General features: G+C 41.4%; 1 protein-coding gene across 1 annotated transcript in view; it reads right to left on the reverse strand.

Annotated features, from left to right (window-relative positions):
* The window catches only part of LOC115104488 (histone-lysine N-methyltransferase 2C-like), a 264,974-nt gene that overhangs the window by 141,140 nt on the left and 109,543 nt on the right, over positions 1 to 14,291 (reverse strand). The window contains 1 exon segment of the mRNA XM_065006980.1: positions 10,213 to 10,477. Coding sequence (XP_064863052.1) covers positions 10,213 to 10,477 — 265 coding nt within the window.

A 14,291-nucleotide genomic window follows, 5' to 3' on the forward strand; every position in this document is an offset into this window, starting at 1 on the left:
CATTAATGACAAATTATGAAAGACAAGCATTGTCATTTCTAGTGTGGAAGGGGTGTAAAAAAAAAGATTGTTTTCTATCAATAATGACAACACCTGGTACTGACAACTTGGATGCAAAATGACTTAAGATGGTAGTGACCTACACTGAGAAACACCTTTGTAATATTGACTTCAGAACAGCCTCAGCCTTCGTTCCACTAAGCGAACATATGGAATTGTTTAAAGATAGTCAAACCAGGGATCATTCAGCCATTTGATTTAGAATTTTAAGATCACTTATGGTATCAAAAAATATATATATATATTTGATGACCATTGAATATGTCATTAATGCTATTAGCCCATAGAAACGCATTGAATAACAGATTCCTGACATGGTACAGATGTTACCCGCCCAAAAATTCAAAGGAAGTTTGTTCTGATGTGTCCGTCCTGTATCTGAGAGATATAAGAAAGACCAGGAAACTATTTATATACTGTATTATTTTTGTTTTACAGGTATTGAACCCCTTATTTTAGCAATGTCCATATATACTTCCATTCATTTTTTTAACTGGTACTGGGGACTTTCAGATGAGCCTCTTTTCAGCTTCTATCTCAAGGCCATTAGACTGTTAAACAACCACCACTAGCTCATTAGAGGCTGCTGCCTATAGGCATAGACTAGAAATCACTGGCCACTTAAAGGAATGGAACACTAGTCACTTAATATTTACATATCTGACATTACTCATCTCATATGTATATACTGTATTCTATACTATTCTACGGTATAATTTGTGTATCTGTGTAATTTGTTAAATATTACTGCACTGTCGGAGCTAGAAGCAGAAGCATTTCACTACACCTGCAATAACATCTGCTAATCACGTGTATGTGGCCAATAAAATGTGATTTGAATCTTGTGGGCATCCTAGAGGAAAACAGCCGACATGTACGTGAGAGAAGCACCTTTCCACAGAGATGTGTAGCCCAAACTGTTCGGGTGATACAGACAGAAGTTGGCAGAAGAGGCTGCTATGACATCAGATGATTCCTGTGATGCTGTTCTTTCTACAGAAGGGTCATAGTAGTTTGCAGAACAAAGCATTGGGACGCTACAGACGTTTTGGTGAGAAGACTGATTTTCAGGATGCCTCATGGTCTGACGAACACTGCAGATGCCTCTAGCTTAAACAGATGGATTTTGATGGGGATTTCTTCATGATAACTATATTTCCGCGGGGCCACGGAAATTGTAGGAGGAGGGTTAGCCCGTCTCCTCCCCTTCATCGACACTGATTGAATCAAATTACAGGGAGTCAAATCAAACTTTGTCACATGCGCCAAAAACAAATAGTGTAGACCTTACTGTGAAATGCTTACTTACAAGCCCTTAACCAACAGTGCAGTTCAAGAAGAGTAAAAAGAATTACCAAATAGACTAAAGTAAAAAATAATAAAAAGTAACACAATAAGAATAACGAGGCTATATACAGGGGGCACCGGTCGGTACAGAGTCAGTGTACGGGGGTACAAGTTAGCGGAGGTCATTTGTACAAGTAGCTAGGGGTGAAGTAACTATGCATAGACAATAAACAACGAGTAGCAGCAGTGTACAAAAGGAAGGGGGGAGGGTCAATGTAAATAGTCCGGTGATAAATTTATTAATTGTTCAGCAGTCTTACGGCTTGGGGTAGAAGCTGTTGAGAAGCCTTTTGGTCCTAGACTTGGCGCTGAAAGAAATTGATAATAAAGAGGTACTGGGAGCTGTTCTGTTAGACTTCAGTGCAAGGTTTTGACATTATCGATCATAGTCTGCTGTTGAAAAAACGTGTGTTCTGGCTTTATATCCTTTGTCATATTGTTGGTCGATAGTTACCCACCTATCAGAAAACAGAGGGTATTATTTATTAATGGAAGCCTCTCTAACACAAAGTAAACCTCAAGGTAGCTGTCTTGGCCTCTTACTTTCTCTTATTTTTACGAATGACCTACCTACCACTAACCTTGAGTAAAGCCTGTGTGTCTATGTACGCTGATAACATTAGATACCACAGCCAGTGAAATTACTGCAACACTTAAAGAGCTGCAGTCAGTTTTAGAATGGCTGGATAGTAATAAGCTCATCTTAAATATATCAAAAAACTAAAACCATTGTATTTGGGACAAATCATTTGCTAACCCTAAATATCATCTAAATCTGGTAATGAATAATGTGGCAATTGAACAATTGGAGGAGACTAAACTGCTTGTCTAACCCTAGATTGTAAACTGACATTTCAGCTAGCGACTGGAACGAGCTGAAACAAACATTCAAACTGGACAGTTTTATCTCAATCTCTTCATTCAAAGACTCGATCATGGACACTCTTACTGACAGTTGTGGTTGCTTTGTGTGATGTATTGTTGTCTCCACCTTCTTGCCCTTTGTGCTGTTGTCTGTGCCCAATGTTTGTACCATGTTTTGTGCAGCTACCATGTTGTGTTGCTACCATGTTGTTGTTATGTTGCTACCCTACTGTGTTGTCATGTGTTGCTGCCATGCTATGTTGTCGTCTCAGGTCTCTCTTTATGTAGTGTTGTCTCTTGTCATGACGTGTGTTTTGTCCTATATTTATATTTTATTTATTTTTTATCCCAGCCTCTGTCCCCGCAGAAGGCCTTTTGGTAGGCCGTCATTGTAAATAAGAATGTGTTAACTGACTTGCATAGTTAAATAAAGGTTCAATAAAAATATACAATTCAACAGTAGCTAAGATGGAGACATCACAATCAACCAAACAAGTCCAACAGGCCCTAGTTTATCACACCTGGACTACTGCTCAGTTGTGCCACAAAGGACGCAGGCAAATTACAGTTCAACCAGAACTCAAATGTACATGGAGGGCTAATATCAATAAAACACATGTCAATCTCTCCTGACTCAAAGTCATCACTACTCTTCCTGCATCACTACTCTTCTTTGTGAGAGGCATTGACATGTTTACAGCACTGAATTGTCTGTTCAAACAGCGAACACACAGCTCAGAAACTCATACTCTTCAAGACATGCCACCAGGGGTCTCTTCACAGTCCAAGTCCAGAACAGACTCTGGGAAAAACACAGTACTACATAGAGCCATGACTACATGGAACTCTTTCACATCAAGTAACTAAGTTGAGCACGGCACAACACGGACTGTGAAGAGGCACGCATACGCATACGTACAGCTAATGGGGATCCTTAATAAATACTAGTGACACAACACCATACTCAAGTACAACTTAGAAGCCTGTTGATTTAACATTTTAAATATCTAGCAAAATGACAACATATCCAACTACCTAATAGTATAACCTAACACGCTGCTATAGTGAGTTCTCAAAAACCTGGCCGTAGTCGTGTTGGACCTGTCGGCAGACATATCAATGAGTCAGTCGGGCATACAGTAATCCTTCCTCTCGAAAGCTGGCACTTCAACAGGAGATAAGGTGATGGCATCTTAAAAATCAGGGCTACATTGTAAGGGTCTGAAAGATTATCCTGATTTCCTAATGCCAGGGTTTTTTCATGGCTCACTGCCAAACGCTGTCAACTCACACTGGAGGGGCAGAATACCACTGGTGGAAAGGGAGGGAGGGAACTGCCTGGGCAACCAACACAGCCTGCCGGCCGAAAAACAATGGTGTTTCTGTAGTGCTATACAAGCTCTCTCACACACACACACACACACTGTATAGTTACATATACACTCATCCATAAGGTACACAGTGCCTTTAGAAAGTATTCATACCCCGTGATGTTTTTCTCTCACCCATCTACACACAATACCCCATAATGACAAAATACACAAAAAAAATTGAAATATTTGCTTTTTTATTTTATTTACATAAGTATTCACACACTTGAGTCAATACTTTGTAAAAGCACCTTTGGCGGTGATTACAGCTGTGAGTCTTTATGTAAGTCTCCAAGAGTTATGCATATCTGGATTGTACAATATTTGCCCATTGTTCTTTTTAAAAATCTAAAAGCTCTGTCAAGTTGATTGTTGATCATTGCAAGACAGCCATTTTCAAGGGTTGGCATAGATTTTTAAGACGATTTAAGTCAAAACTGTAACTTGGCCACTCAGGAACATTGAACGTCATCTTGGTAAGCAACAAATTTGACCTTGTGTTAAAGTCTATGGTGGTTTTAAAAGGTGATTTTGTCTCCCAGTGTCTGTTGAAAGCAGACTGAAAAGGTTTTCCTCTAGGATTTTGCCTGTAATTATAGCTTAGATTTTTTTATCCTAAAAAACTCCCTAGTGTTTGCCGATGACCAGCATACCCATAACATGATACAGTCACCACCAAGCACCACCAAATATGTGGTACTGAGTGGTGCATTGTGTTGGATTTGGATATTTTGGAAAATTTGTATTCTGTACAGGGTTCCTTCTTTTGACTGTCATTTAGGTTAGTAAGTGGAGTAACTACAATGTTATTCATCTATCCTCAGTTCTCACATCACAACTATTAAACTAATTGTTTTCAAAATCACCATCGGCCTCATGGTGAAATCCCTGAGCAAATTCCTTCCTCTTCTGCAAATCATTTAGGAAGGACGCCTGTATCTTTGTAGTGACTGGATGTATTGATACAGCAGACAAAGTCTAATTTATAACTTCACCATGCTCAAAGGGATATACAGTGTATTCTTTTTTTAATGTTTACATATTTTACCTATTTGTGCCCCTCTCTGCGAGGCATTGAAATACCTCCCTGGTCTTTGTGGTTGAATCTGTGCTTGTAATTCACTACTCGATTGAGGGATCTTACAGATAATTGTATGTGTGTGGTCATACAAAAGTTATGTCAACCACTATCATTGAACACAAGTCCATACAACTTAAGTGATATATTAAGGACATTGTTATATGATATATTAAGCACATTGTTACTCCTGAACTCATTTAGGATTGCCATAACAAAGGGCTTGAATACTTATTGCCTTAAGAGATTTGAACCTTTCATTCCTTATTCATTTCTGGAATGTTCGACAAACAAAATTCCACTTTGATATTATGGACTATTGTGTGTAGAACAGTGACACAAAACGTACATTTAATCCATTTCAAATTCAGGCGGTAACAACAAAATGTAGAAAAAGTCAAGTGTGAAAATGTTCTGAAGGCACTGTACATACTTGTCAATAAGACACTCACACAAAAACTCAAGTGTACGTGCGCACACGCGCACACACACACACACACACCAGCTTGACATTTCAGCTGACAGCTAAAGGAGCAATCTGCCGATAGTGTTGCTGATTTAGGGTGTAAATGCAATCAGGCGAACATGACATGGAGGTGAGGATGGCATGTGTGTGTGGGTAGTGCGTGCGTCAGCAGTGTATGAATTTCAGAACTGGGTGAGTGTATAGCAGGCTGCAGCATCTGAGTGTACATATGTACAAATAAAAATCTATGTGAGGTGCATTACAGTGTGTGTGTGTGTGTGTGTGTGTGTGTGTGTGTGTGTGTGTGTGTGTCGGGGATTCCGTTAGGAAAATATGGCGCTGGACATTTGACTGGCAGCATTTTAAATTTACCAGACATTTGAGAAATGTACCAGACCCACATGATGATTTAGGTGCATAAACTGATTAGTGCTCAGAATGACAGATTTAGATTATAGTAATTCATATTTGACAGAACAAGTTGAGAGGATGCAACGATGTGCAGTGATTCTTAACAGATTCTGATGTTAGAAAATCTCATTTACTTTGTCAGCCAACAAGACAAGTAAAGAACAGCAAAATCAGTAGCCTACTGTAAATTCATCTACTATCCCCCATAGTAAAAATCAGTAGCCTACTGTAAATGCATCTACTATCCCCCATAGTAAAAATCAGTAGCCTACTGTAAATGCATCTACTATCCCCCATAGTAAAAATCAGTAGCCTACTGTAAATGCATCTACTATCCCCCATAGTAAAAATCAGTAGCCTACTGTAAATGCATCTACTATCCCCCATAGTAAAAATCAGTAGCCTACTGTAAATTAATCTACTATCCCCATAGTAAAAATCAGTAGCCTACTGTAAATGCATCTACTATCCCCATAGTAAAAATCAGTAGCCTACTGTAAATTCATCTACTATCCCCATAGTAAAAATCAGTAGCCTACTGTAAATTCATCTACTATCCCCATAGTAAAAATCAGTAGCCTACTGTAAATTCATCTACTATCCCCATAGTAAAAATCAGTAGCCTACTGTAAATTCATCTACTATCCCCCATAGTAAAAATCAGTAGCCTACTGTAAATGCATCTACTATCCCCCATAGTAAAAATCAGTAGCCTACTGTAAATGCATCTACTATCCCCATAGTAAAAATCAGTAGCCTACTGTAAATGCATCTACTATCCCCATAGTAAAAATCAGTAGCCTACTGTAAATTCATCTACTATCCCCATAGTAAAAATCAGTAGCCTACTGTAAATGCATCTACTATCCCCATAGTAAAAATCAGTAGCCTACTGTAAATGCATCTACTATCCCCCATAGTAAAAATCAGTAGCCTACTGTAAATTCATCTACTATCCCCATAGTAAAAATCAGTAGCCTACTGTAAATTCATCTACTATCCCCATAGTAAAAATCAGTAGCCTACTGTAAATGCATCTACTATCCCCCATAGTAAAAATCAGTAGCCTACTGTAAATTCATCTACTATCCCCATAGTAAAAATCAGTAGCCTACTGTAAATTCATCTACTATCCCCATAGTAAAAATCAGTAGCCTACTGTAAATTCATCTACTATCCCCATAGTAAAAATCAGTAGCCTACTGTAAATGCATCTACTATCCCCATAGTAAAAATCAGTAGCCTACTGTAAATGCATCTACTATCCCCATAGTAAAAATCAGTAGCCTACTGTAAATTCATCTACTATCCCCATAGTAAAAATCAGTAGCCTACTGTAAAAACATCTACTATCCCCCATAGTAAAAATCAGTAGCCTACTGTAAATTCATCTACTATCCCCATAGTAAAAATCAGTAGCCTACTGTAAATTCATCTACTATCCCCCATAGTAAAAAAGTTGACCTATTCTATGGCGGTCTAGCGATGGTTCTGTACTGTTGCAGCTCATTTCGTGGCAAAGTTTACAAATAATAGATACAAACTATATACTGTAATTACTTACTACTTTACAGTTGAAATTGAATTGAGAAGGTTTTGGGGAAAGTATGTTCTTTCAACCCAAAAGACTTTAAATCATAACAACTGGAGTGATAGACAAATGTGCGCACCACACAGGCAGACAGAGGCAATATTGCTGGAAGTTAATTGGCAGATATTGTGTTAGATTTGGCTTTTAAAGCCAATAGTGGCTAACCAGGGGTGGGATAATGTTGCGTTGATTAGATAGTAGTTGGGAGCTTGAAGTGTTTGATACTTGTGAGATTTGTTTATGACAGTTTACGGTGGAACACGTGAACATTGCATGTACTTTCAGAAATGTTTAGCAAGCTACTCATAAGAGTGCTGCAAGCTACTGGTAGCTCACGATCAACCTGTTGGAGACCCCTGCTATAGACCGATAAGCATGACCAGTCACATCTATCAGATATCTATATTTTTGCGATGGCCACTCCAATACCTTGACTTTGTTGTCCTTAATTAAGCCATTTTGCCACAACTTTGGTAGTATGGTTGGGGTCATTGTCCATTTGGAAGATCTATTTGCAACCAAGCTTTAACTTCCTAACTGATGTCTTGAGATGTTGCTTCAATAGATCCACGTAATTTTCCTCCTTCATGATGCCATTTATTTTGTGAAGTGCACCAGTCCCTCCTGCAGCAAAAGCACCCCCACAACATGATGCTGCCACCCCCGTGCTTCACGGTTGGGATGGTGTTCTTCGGCTTGCAAGCCTCACCCTTTTTCCTCCAAACATCACGATGGTCATTATGGCCAAACATTCCTATTTTTGTTTCATCAGACCAGAGGACATTTCTCCAAAAAGTACAATATTTGTCCCTATATGCAGATGCAAACTGTAGTCTGTCTTTCTTATGGCAGTCTTGGAGCAGTGGCTTCTTCCTTGCTGAGCGGCATTTCAGGTTGTGTTGATATAGGACTCATTTTACTGTGGATATAGATACTTTTGTACCTGTCTCCTCCAGCATCTTCACAAGAACCTTTGCTGTTGTTCTGGGATTGATTTGCACTTTTCACACCAAAGTACTTTCATCTCTAGGAGACAGAACGTGTTTCCTTCCTGAGCGGTATGACAGCTGCGTGGTCCCATGATGTTTATACTTGTGTACTATTGTTTGTACAGATAAATATGGTACCTTCAGGCATTTGGAAACTGCTCTCAAGGATGAACCAGACTTGTGGAGGTCTACAATTTTTTTTCTGAGGTCTTGGCTTATTTCTATTGATTTCCCCATGATGTTAAGCAAAGAGGCACTGAGTTTGAAGGTAGGCCTTGAAATACATCCACAGGTACACCTCCAATTGACTCAAATTATGTCAATTAGCCTATCAGAAGCTTCTAAAGCCATGACATCATTTTTGGGATTTTCCAAGCTGTTTAAAGGCAGAGTCAACTTAGTGTATGTAAACTTCTGACCCACTGGAATTGTGATACAGTGAATTATAAGTGAAATAATCTGTCTGTAAACAATTGTTGGAAAAATGACTTGTGTCATGCACAAAGTAGATGTCCTAACCGTCTTGCCAGAACTATAGTTTGTTAACAAGACATTTGTGGACTGGTTGAAAAACGAGTTTTAACCTAAGTGTACGTAAACTTCTGACATCAACTGTATGTGGAGATAGATACATATATATCCATCCATATATTGGAAAGCTGATAAAAGAATTGTATATATTTATTTGTTGTTTTTTACCGGCCAAAATCCAGCTATAACCAGCTAACAGAAACCTGCGCATGTTAACCTCCAGATGTGCTTTCTCCTGACCTTTTCTGCTTCACACTCCAATGAGCCTTATTATAGTGCCAAAGATGACCTTTAACGGGGCCCCATCAGCTCTCACACACAAACACACAACTATGGCTGCATTGCCCTCAGCACAGACAACAAACCAACAATAGGCTTTTTTAAATGCACTGTAACTGTGCCCAGACACACACACACTTAAGCTCAATCCCAATCATAGTCAGCAGTGTAGTACATGGCATGTAAAAATGAGGCAAGTCATCACATGTTGAGTCCCTCATGTAAGCAGTACTAAAAAAAACTGTTGTACATGTTAAGACAGTTATATTTCAACTCAGCCAGCAATCAATATCAAGTCCTTACAGCAAAAGTACAAGCTAAAATATAGTGAATTAATTAACCTGTAATGTGGCCTCCCTCCCCCACTTTGAATTGTGTTAAGTGTTAATGGAAAGTTCCGCTGAGCTAAATGACACAGTAGCGACACACTACTCTCAATCAATCCAATTTATTTAAAGCCCATTTTACATCAGCAGATGTCACAAAGTGCTTATACAGAAACCCAGCCTAAAACCCCAGACAGCAAGCAATGCAGATGTAGAAACTCAGTGGTTAGGAAAAACGCTGCAAAAAGGTCAGAACCTAGGAAGAAACCTAGAGAGGAACCAGGCTTTGAGGGTGGCCAGTCCTCTTCTGGCTGTACTCAAATACTAACAAGACCCCCCCCCCCATCCCCCAAAAAAGGGGGTACCGGGACCTGCTGAACTACTCGGTGCCCCCTTCAACCTCACACATCTTTATTAATACCATTTATGATCAACCGTGAACATAATCAAGACAGTCCACTTACTTCCCGACGTTCCCCTTAAAATCAATTAGCCGGTTCGTAATCATAAATCACACAACAAGTTGTCAGTCAAAACATTGTGGGGGAAGCGGTAGAGAAACACAGCTAACCTGAACACTAAGTAGCGTCATTGATTTCACCCCGACACCACGGTACAGTGTGTATGGTGGCCTGGAGACACGGTTCAAACTTTCCTTCAGCCCCTTAATTATAACCCTGTCTTTCCACAGACCACAGTCATCAGAATGACAGTGTGATTGAATGCTTATGACTGAATCTCCATGTCTTCACAGTCTTGGCTATATGGACATGAATACTGAGCTGGCAAAGACAGTGTGGTTGATTTTCTGGTCACTTGTTTAAAGACATTGAGGGCAAACAAACGCAGGGTTGAATCGTAACAACCATACCCCAAAGTTTTTCTTCTGTCACCACTCACCTCTGTGCTCCCAGAGTCTATGGCTTTGTCCACATAGAGCAGCGAGTCCTGGGCCTCGCCGCGACATACCCCCTCGGACCAGGCGGCACAGTGCAGGTGGGCACAGCACTGGCCTGTGGGGTCAAACAGGGACTGGACATTGATGTCGTCGGGGAGGCCGATCTGACCAAGCTCGTCCCAGAACTTGGGGGCCGGCTCCTCGCTGAAGGGGTCCGTGCTGCCGGGTGCCGAGGAGGAGTGCAGACCACTGTCCGGAGAGCTGACCCTGGGGAGAGAGACGGGAAAGGTCATGTTGAAGGTCCAGTTTATTCTCACCAACATAGCAGTTAATACAAATCCCTTTCTAAATACACAAGAACATAAATGAATCTAAAGGGCAAAGGACCTAAACTAAGAACACCAAACATCATGTAAAGCACCAAAGAAAAAACTGGCTAATAGAGAAAGAATCACGAGAGAGCCTGGTATCCAATTTAAAGGGAGAGCTTAGTGCATAGTCTGGGATTTACTGGATGTATGCGTCTGCTTGGGATGGGATTGCTGTCATTAAAAATCAAATCAAAGTTTATTTGTCACATGACAGAGTACAGCAGGCGTAAACCACTCACTTACAAGCTCTTCCACAACCATGCAGAGTTCAATATCAGAGGTACCAAATAGAAAATTGTGTCGTCAGGTAGCCGTAAACCACGGTGGTTAGAGCATTGGGCCAGTAACCGAAAGGCTACTGGATCAAATCCCCCGAGCTGACAAGGTACAAATCTATCATTCTGCCCCTGAACAAGGCAGTTAACGCATTGTTCCCCAGTAAGCGGTCATTGTAAATAAGAATTTATTCTTAACCGACTTGCCTAGTTAAATAAAAGTAAATTAAAATGTAAAAAACACTAAAATCTGTTATCCATGTATATGATCTTTAATTCAAACAGTGCTATGACACCATATCAAGGATAAGGAGTGCTCATTGACATGGTCACCACCACCATCCTCTCCTTCTGGAAGAAAGCATCAGGGTGGAGGTTGTCCTTTGGCTAATGCACAAGGACGGGTTGTTCGAGCCCACACAAGCACAAACATACTAGCTTGCTTGACACACACACACTAGCCAGTCTGAAACACACACAATCTCTCTCCATCCCTGCCGGATGCAGCCTATTCCAGCCAGTCTGGTGTTGTTGGATGAAGGATCTCGGCCCACAGAGGAGCAGAAAAAAGTGTGAATTACCATTTAAAAAGAGACCCCGGTTTGAGGAAGCCCTTTGCCCAGCGCTGGGCAGCAGTAGGGTGCTAGGGATGAAAGGCTACTGTATACTACACCCCCCAACAAACAGCTCTACTATAGGGATGTGTTCATTAGGGTGTGAAATGGAAAATGTTTTAAAGTGCTTTGCAACAGAAAAAGAAGCTGAGGGTTTCAGTTACTTTTCTTCCATTTGGTACCTAATGAACACAACTTCCTACTCCCAATAAGGGCGATATGAGTTATGGATGGGGGGGAAGAGGATAGTGCACTGATGGACTATGGTCCTGTCTTCTACATGTAACCAAGTCTTTGCATCCAAAGCTTCATCTATGAATTTAACAGCGTTGCCATTTCCCTCTTAGACCCATCCCTCAGCTGAATAGCAACTTAGACCCATCCCTCAGCTGAATAGCAACTTAGACCCATCCCTCAGCTGAATAGCAACTTAGACCCATCCCTCAGCTGAATAGCAACTTAGACCCATCCCTCAGCTGAATAGCAACTTAGACCCATCCCTCAGCTGAATAGCAACTTAGACCCATCCCTCGCCTGAATAGCAACTTAGACCCATCCCTCAGCTGAATAGCAACTTAGACCCATCCCTCAGCTGAATAGCAACTTAGACCCATCCCTCAGCTGAATAGCAAACCAAGTGGCGGAGCTGCTATTGGGCTGAGAAACAAATGACAGATTATGCCTTAAAGGGAGAGTATTTCAAATGGAGGGTTTAATGGTGAAGGATCCAATGAGGGAGCCAAAAACCCTAATACGCCATCTCCTATCCGTTCTCCTTCACTTTCTCCCCTGTTCGCTCTAATTTTGCTCAGCTGTGGCTCGTTCGACCGGAATGTTCAACTTTGCCGTGAAAACGCTGCAGCTTTAATTATGAGCTAAATAACCTTATAGAGGTTATGGACATGTCTTCTAGGCAAATTATAATTTGCTTAATTTATGGCCCAATTGTCTTATTTGCAGAACCATGTGTTATTCCATTCAAATGGGTATGCCTTTTTGGAGATGGATTGACATGAATGATATCAGAAGTTGCTTATTCGTGTGATATCAACAGCCTTTCCATATGTTCTTTTACCATAACTAATCATAGTGTTCGATCAAAGCTGTATAAGTTGAGTCAGGTCAAGCTGTCCAGGGGGAAACGTTTCAAAACATTTCATGACTAGTGAACGCAACACACATTTATCCAAACCAAGCCCATATCCCACCTTGGTGAATGTGCTGGCACCATGTGTGAATAGGAAGACGAAACCGGTGTTAAGGTGTTAGCATTCTTTAGTTCGCATGGCGGTTAGCTGAAGTCGGCTAGCCGAACTGAACGGGAGTGCACACTCCCTTAAAAGAAGAGCGGTGCACACTCCCTTAAAAGAAGAGCGGTGCACACTCCCTTAAAAGAAGAGCGGTGCACACTCCCTTAAAAGAAGAGCGGTGCACACTCCCTTAAAAGAAGAGCGGTGCACACTCCCTTAAAGAAGAGCGGTGCACACTCCCTTAAAAGAAGAGCGGTGCACACTCCCTTAAAAGAAGAGCGGTGCACACTCCCTTAAAAGAAGAGCGGTGCACACTCCCTTAAAAGAAGAGCGGTGCACACTCCCTTAAAAGAAGAGCGGTGCACACTCCCTTAAAAGAAGAGCGGTGCACACTCCCTTAAAAGAAGAGCGGTGCACACTCCCTTAAAAGAAGAGCGGTGCACACTCCCTTAAAAGAAGAGCGGTGCACACTCCCTTAAAAGAAGAGCGGTGCACACTCCCTTAAAAGAAGAGCGGTGCACACTCCCTTAAAAGAAGAGCGGTGCACACTCCCTTAAAAGACATTAGTCTGCACCAAAAAAAAACACACAAAAAAAAAACTTACTGGAGGACAAAACGTCATAAAATGTCGGAATAATATAGGCACAAACTCTTCAGATCTTTTTCGTCTAGGAAGCATGCGGACGCCTTTACTCTCTCCCTGAGAAAAAGCAGTGTTTCATTAGGCCTGTGATTACTTTGGGCCTGTCAAAGCTACTTTCAATTAGATCACCTTAATGAGAGAATAATTAGCGACTACACACAGACAATGACTATAGAATAAGGAAAGCGCGATGGACAGACAGACCAATTCATGCATGTATACACAAATGCAGAGAGCGAGAGGAGACATGAACTCACTCATGCACATTTACCAACACATGCAGTCATGAGGTCATGCACCCCCTTACAAAACCTTTCATTTTATTACCAGACAAAACAACTTGCATGGAGAGTGAGAGTTCATCGAGTCCATGAAGTAGAGGGACTTACACTTGAGGTACATTTCAAATCAAACAGGCAAAAGTCAATTCAAGGCTATTTTCTCCACCGTCTCCTCTGATATATCCCTAAACGGTGATTCATCGAGTTGCTATTCAGGCCAAAACAGAATTGGGTCACTAGGGCTCAGTTCATGTGAACTGTCCCCGGTCCACCTTAACACTTCTCTGACACGGTCCACCTTAACACTTCTCTCTCTCTTGCTTGTTATTGTTTTCATTCCTAGCTCCCTCTGTCTAGAACTGGCACGGCGCCAGCACTGGACTGACCGACCAATCACAGGGCTCCAACGCGACAATGCACTGCGCCGCGTTGGCCCCCTGCCAGGAACCTCGCTGGGTGAGAGCATTACGTCACCGCCCCCTCGGATTGGTTCAAAAGAGCTGAGCAAATTAGGAGGCCGGCCAATGGGCCCTGGGGTGTCTTCTGACGGTAGGTCTTTGTCAACAGTGGATCACGTGGAGCTGAAGTGACAGGGGGGAGGGAGAGAGAACAGACAGAAAGAAAGAGAAAGAAAGAGCAAAAACAAG

This window comes from Oncorhynchus nerka, linkage group LG22 (genome assembly GCF_034236695.1).
Source record: "Oncorhynchus nerka isolate Pitt River linkage group LG22, Oner_Uvic_2.0, whole genome shotgun sequence".
Classification (NCBI taxonomy): Eukaryota; Metazoa; Chordata; class Actinopteri; order Salmoniformes; family Salmonidae; genus Oncorhynchus; species Oncorhynchus nerka.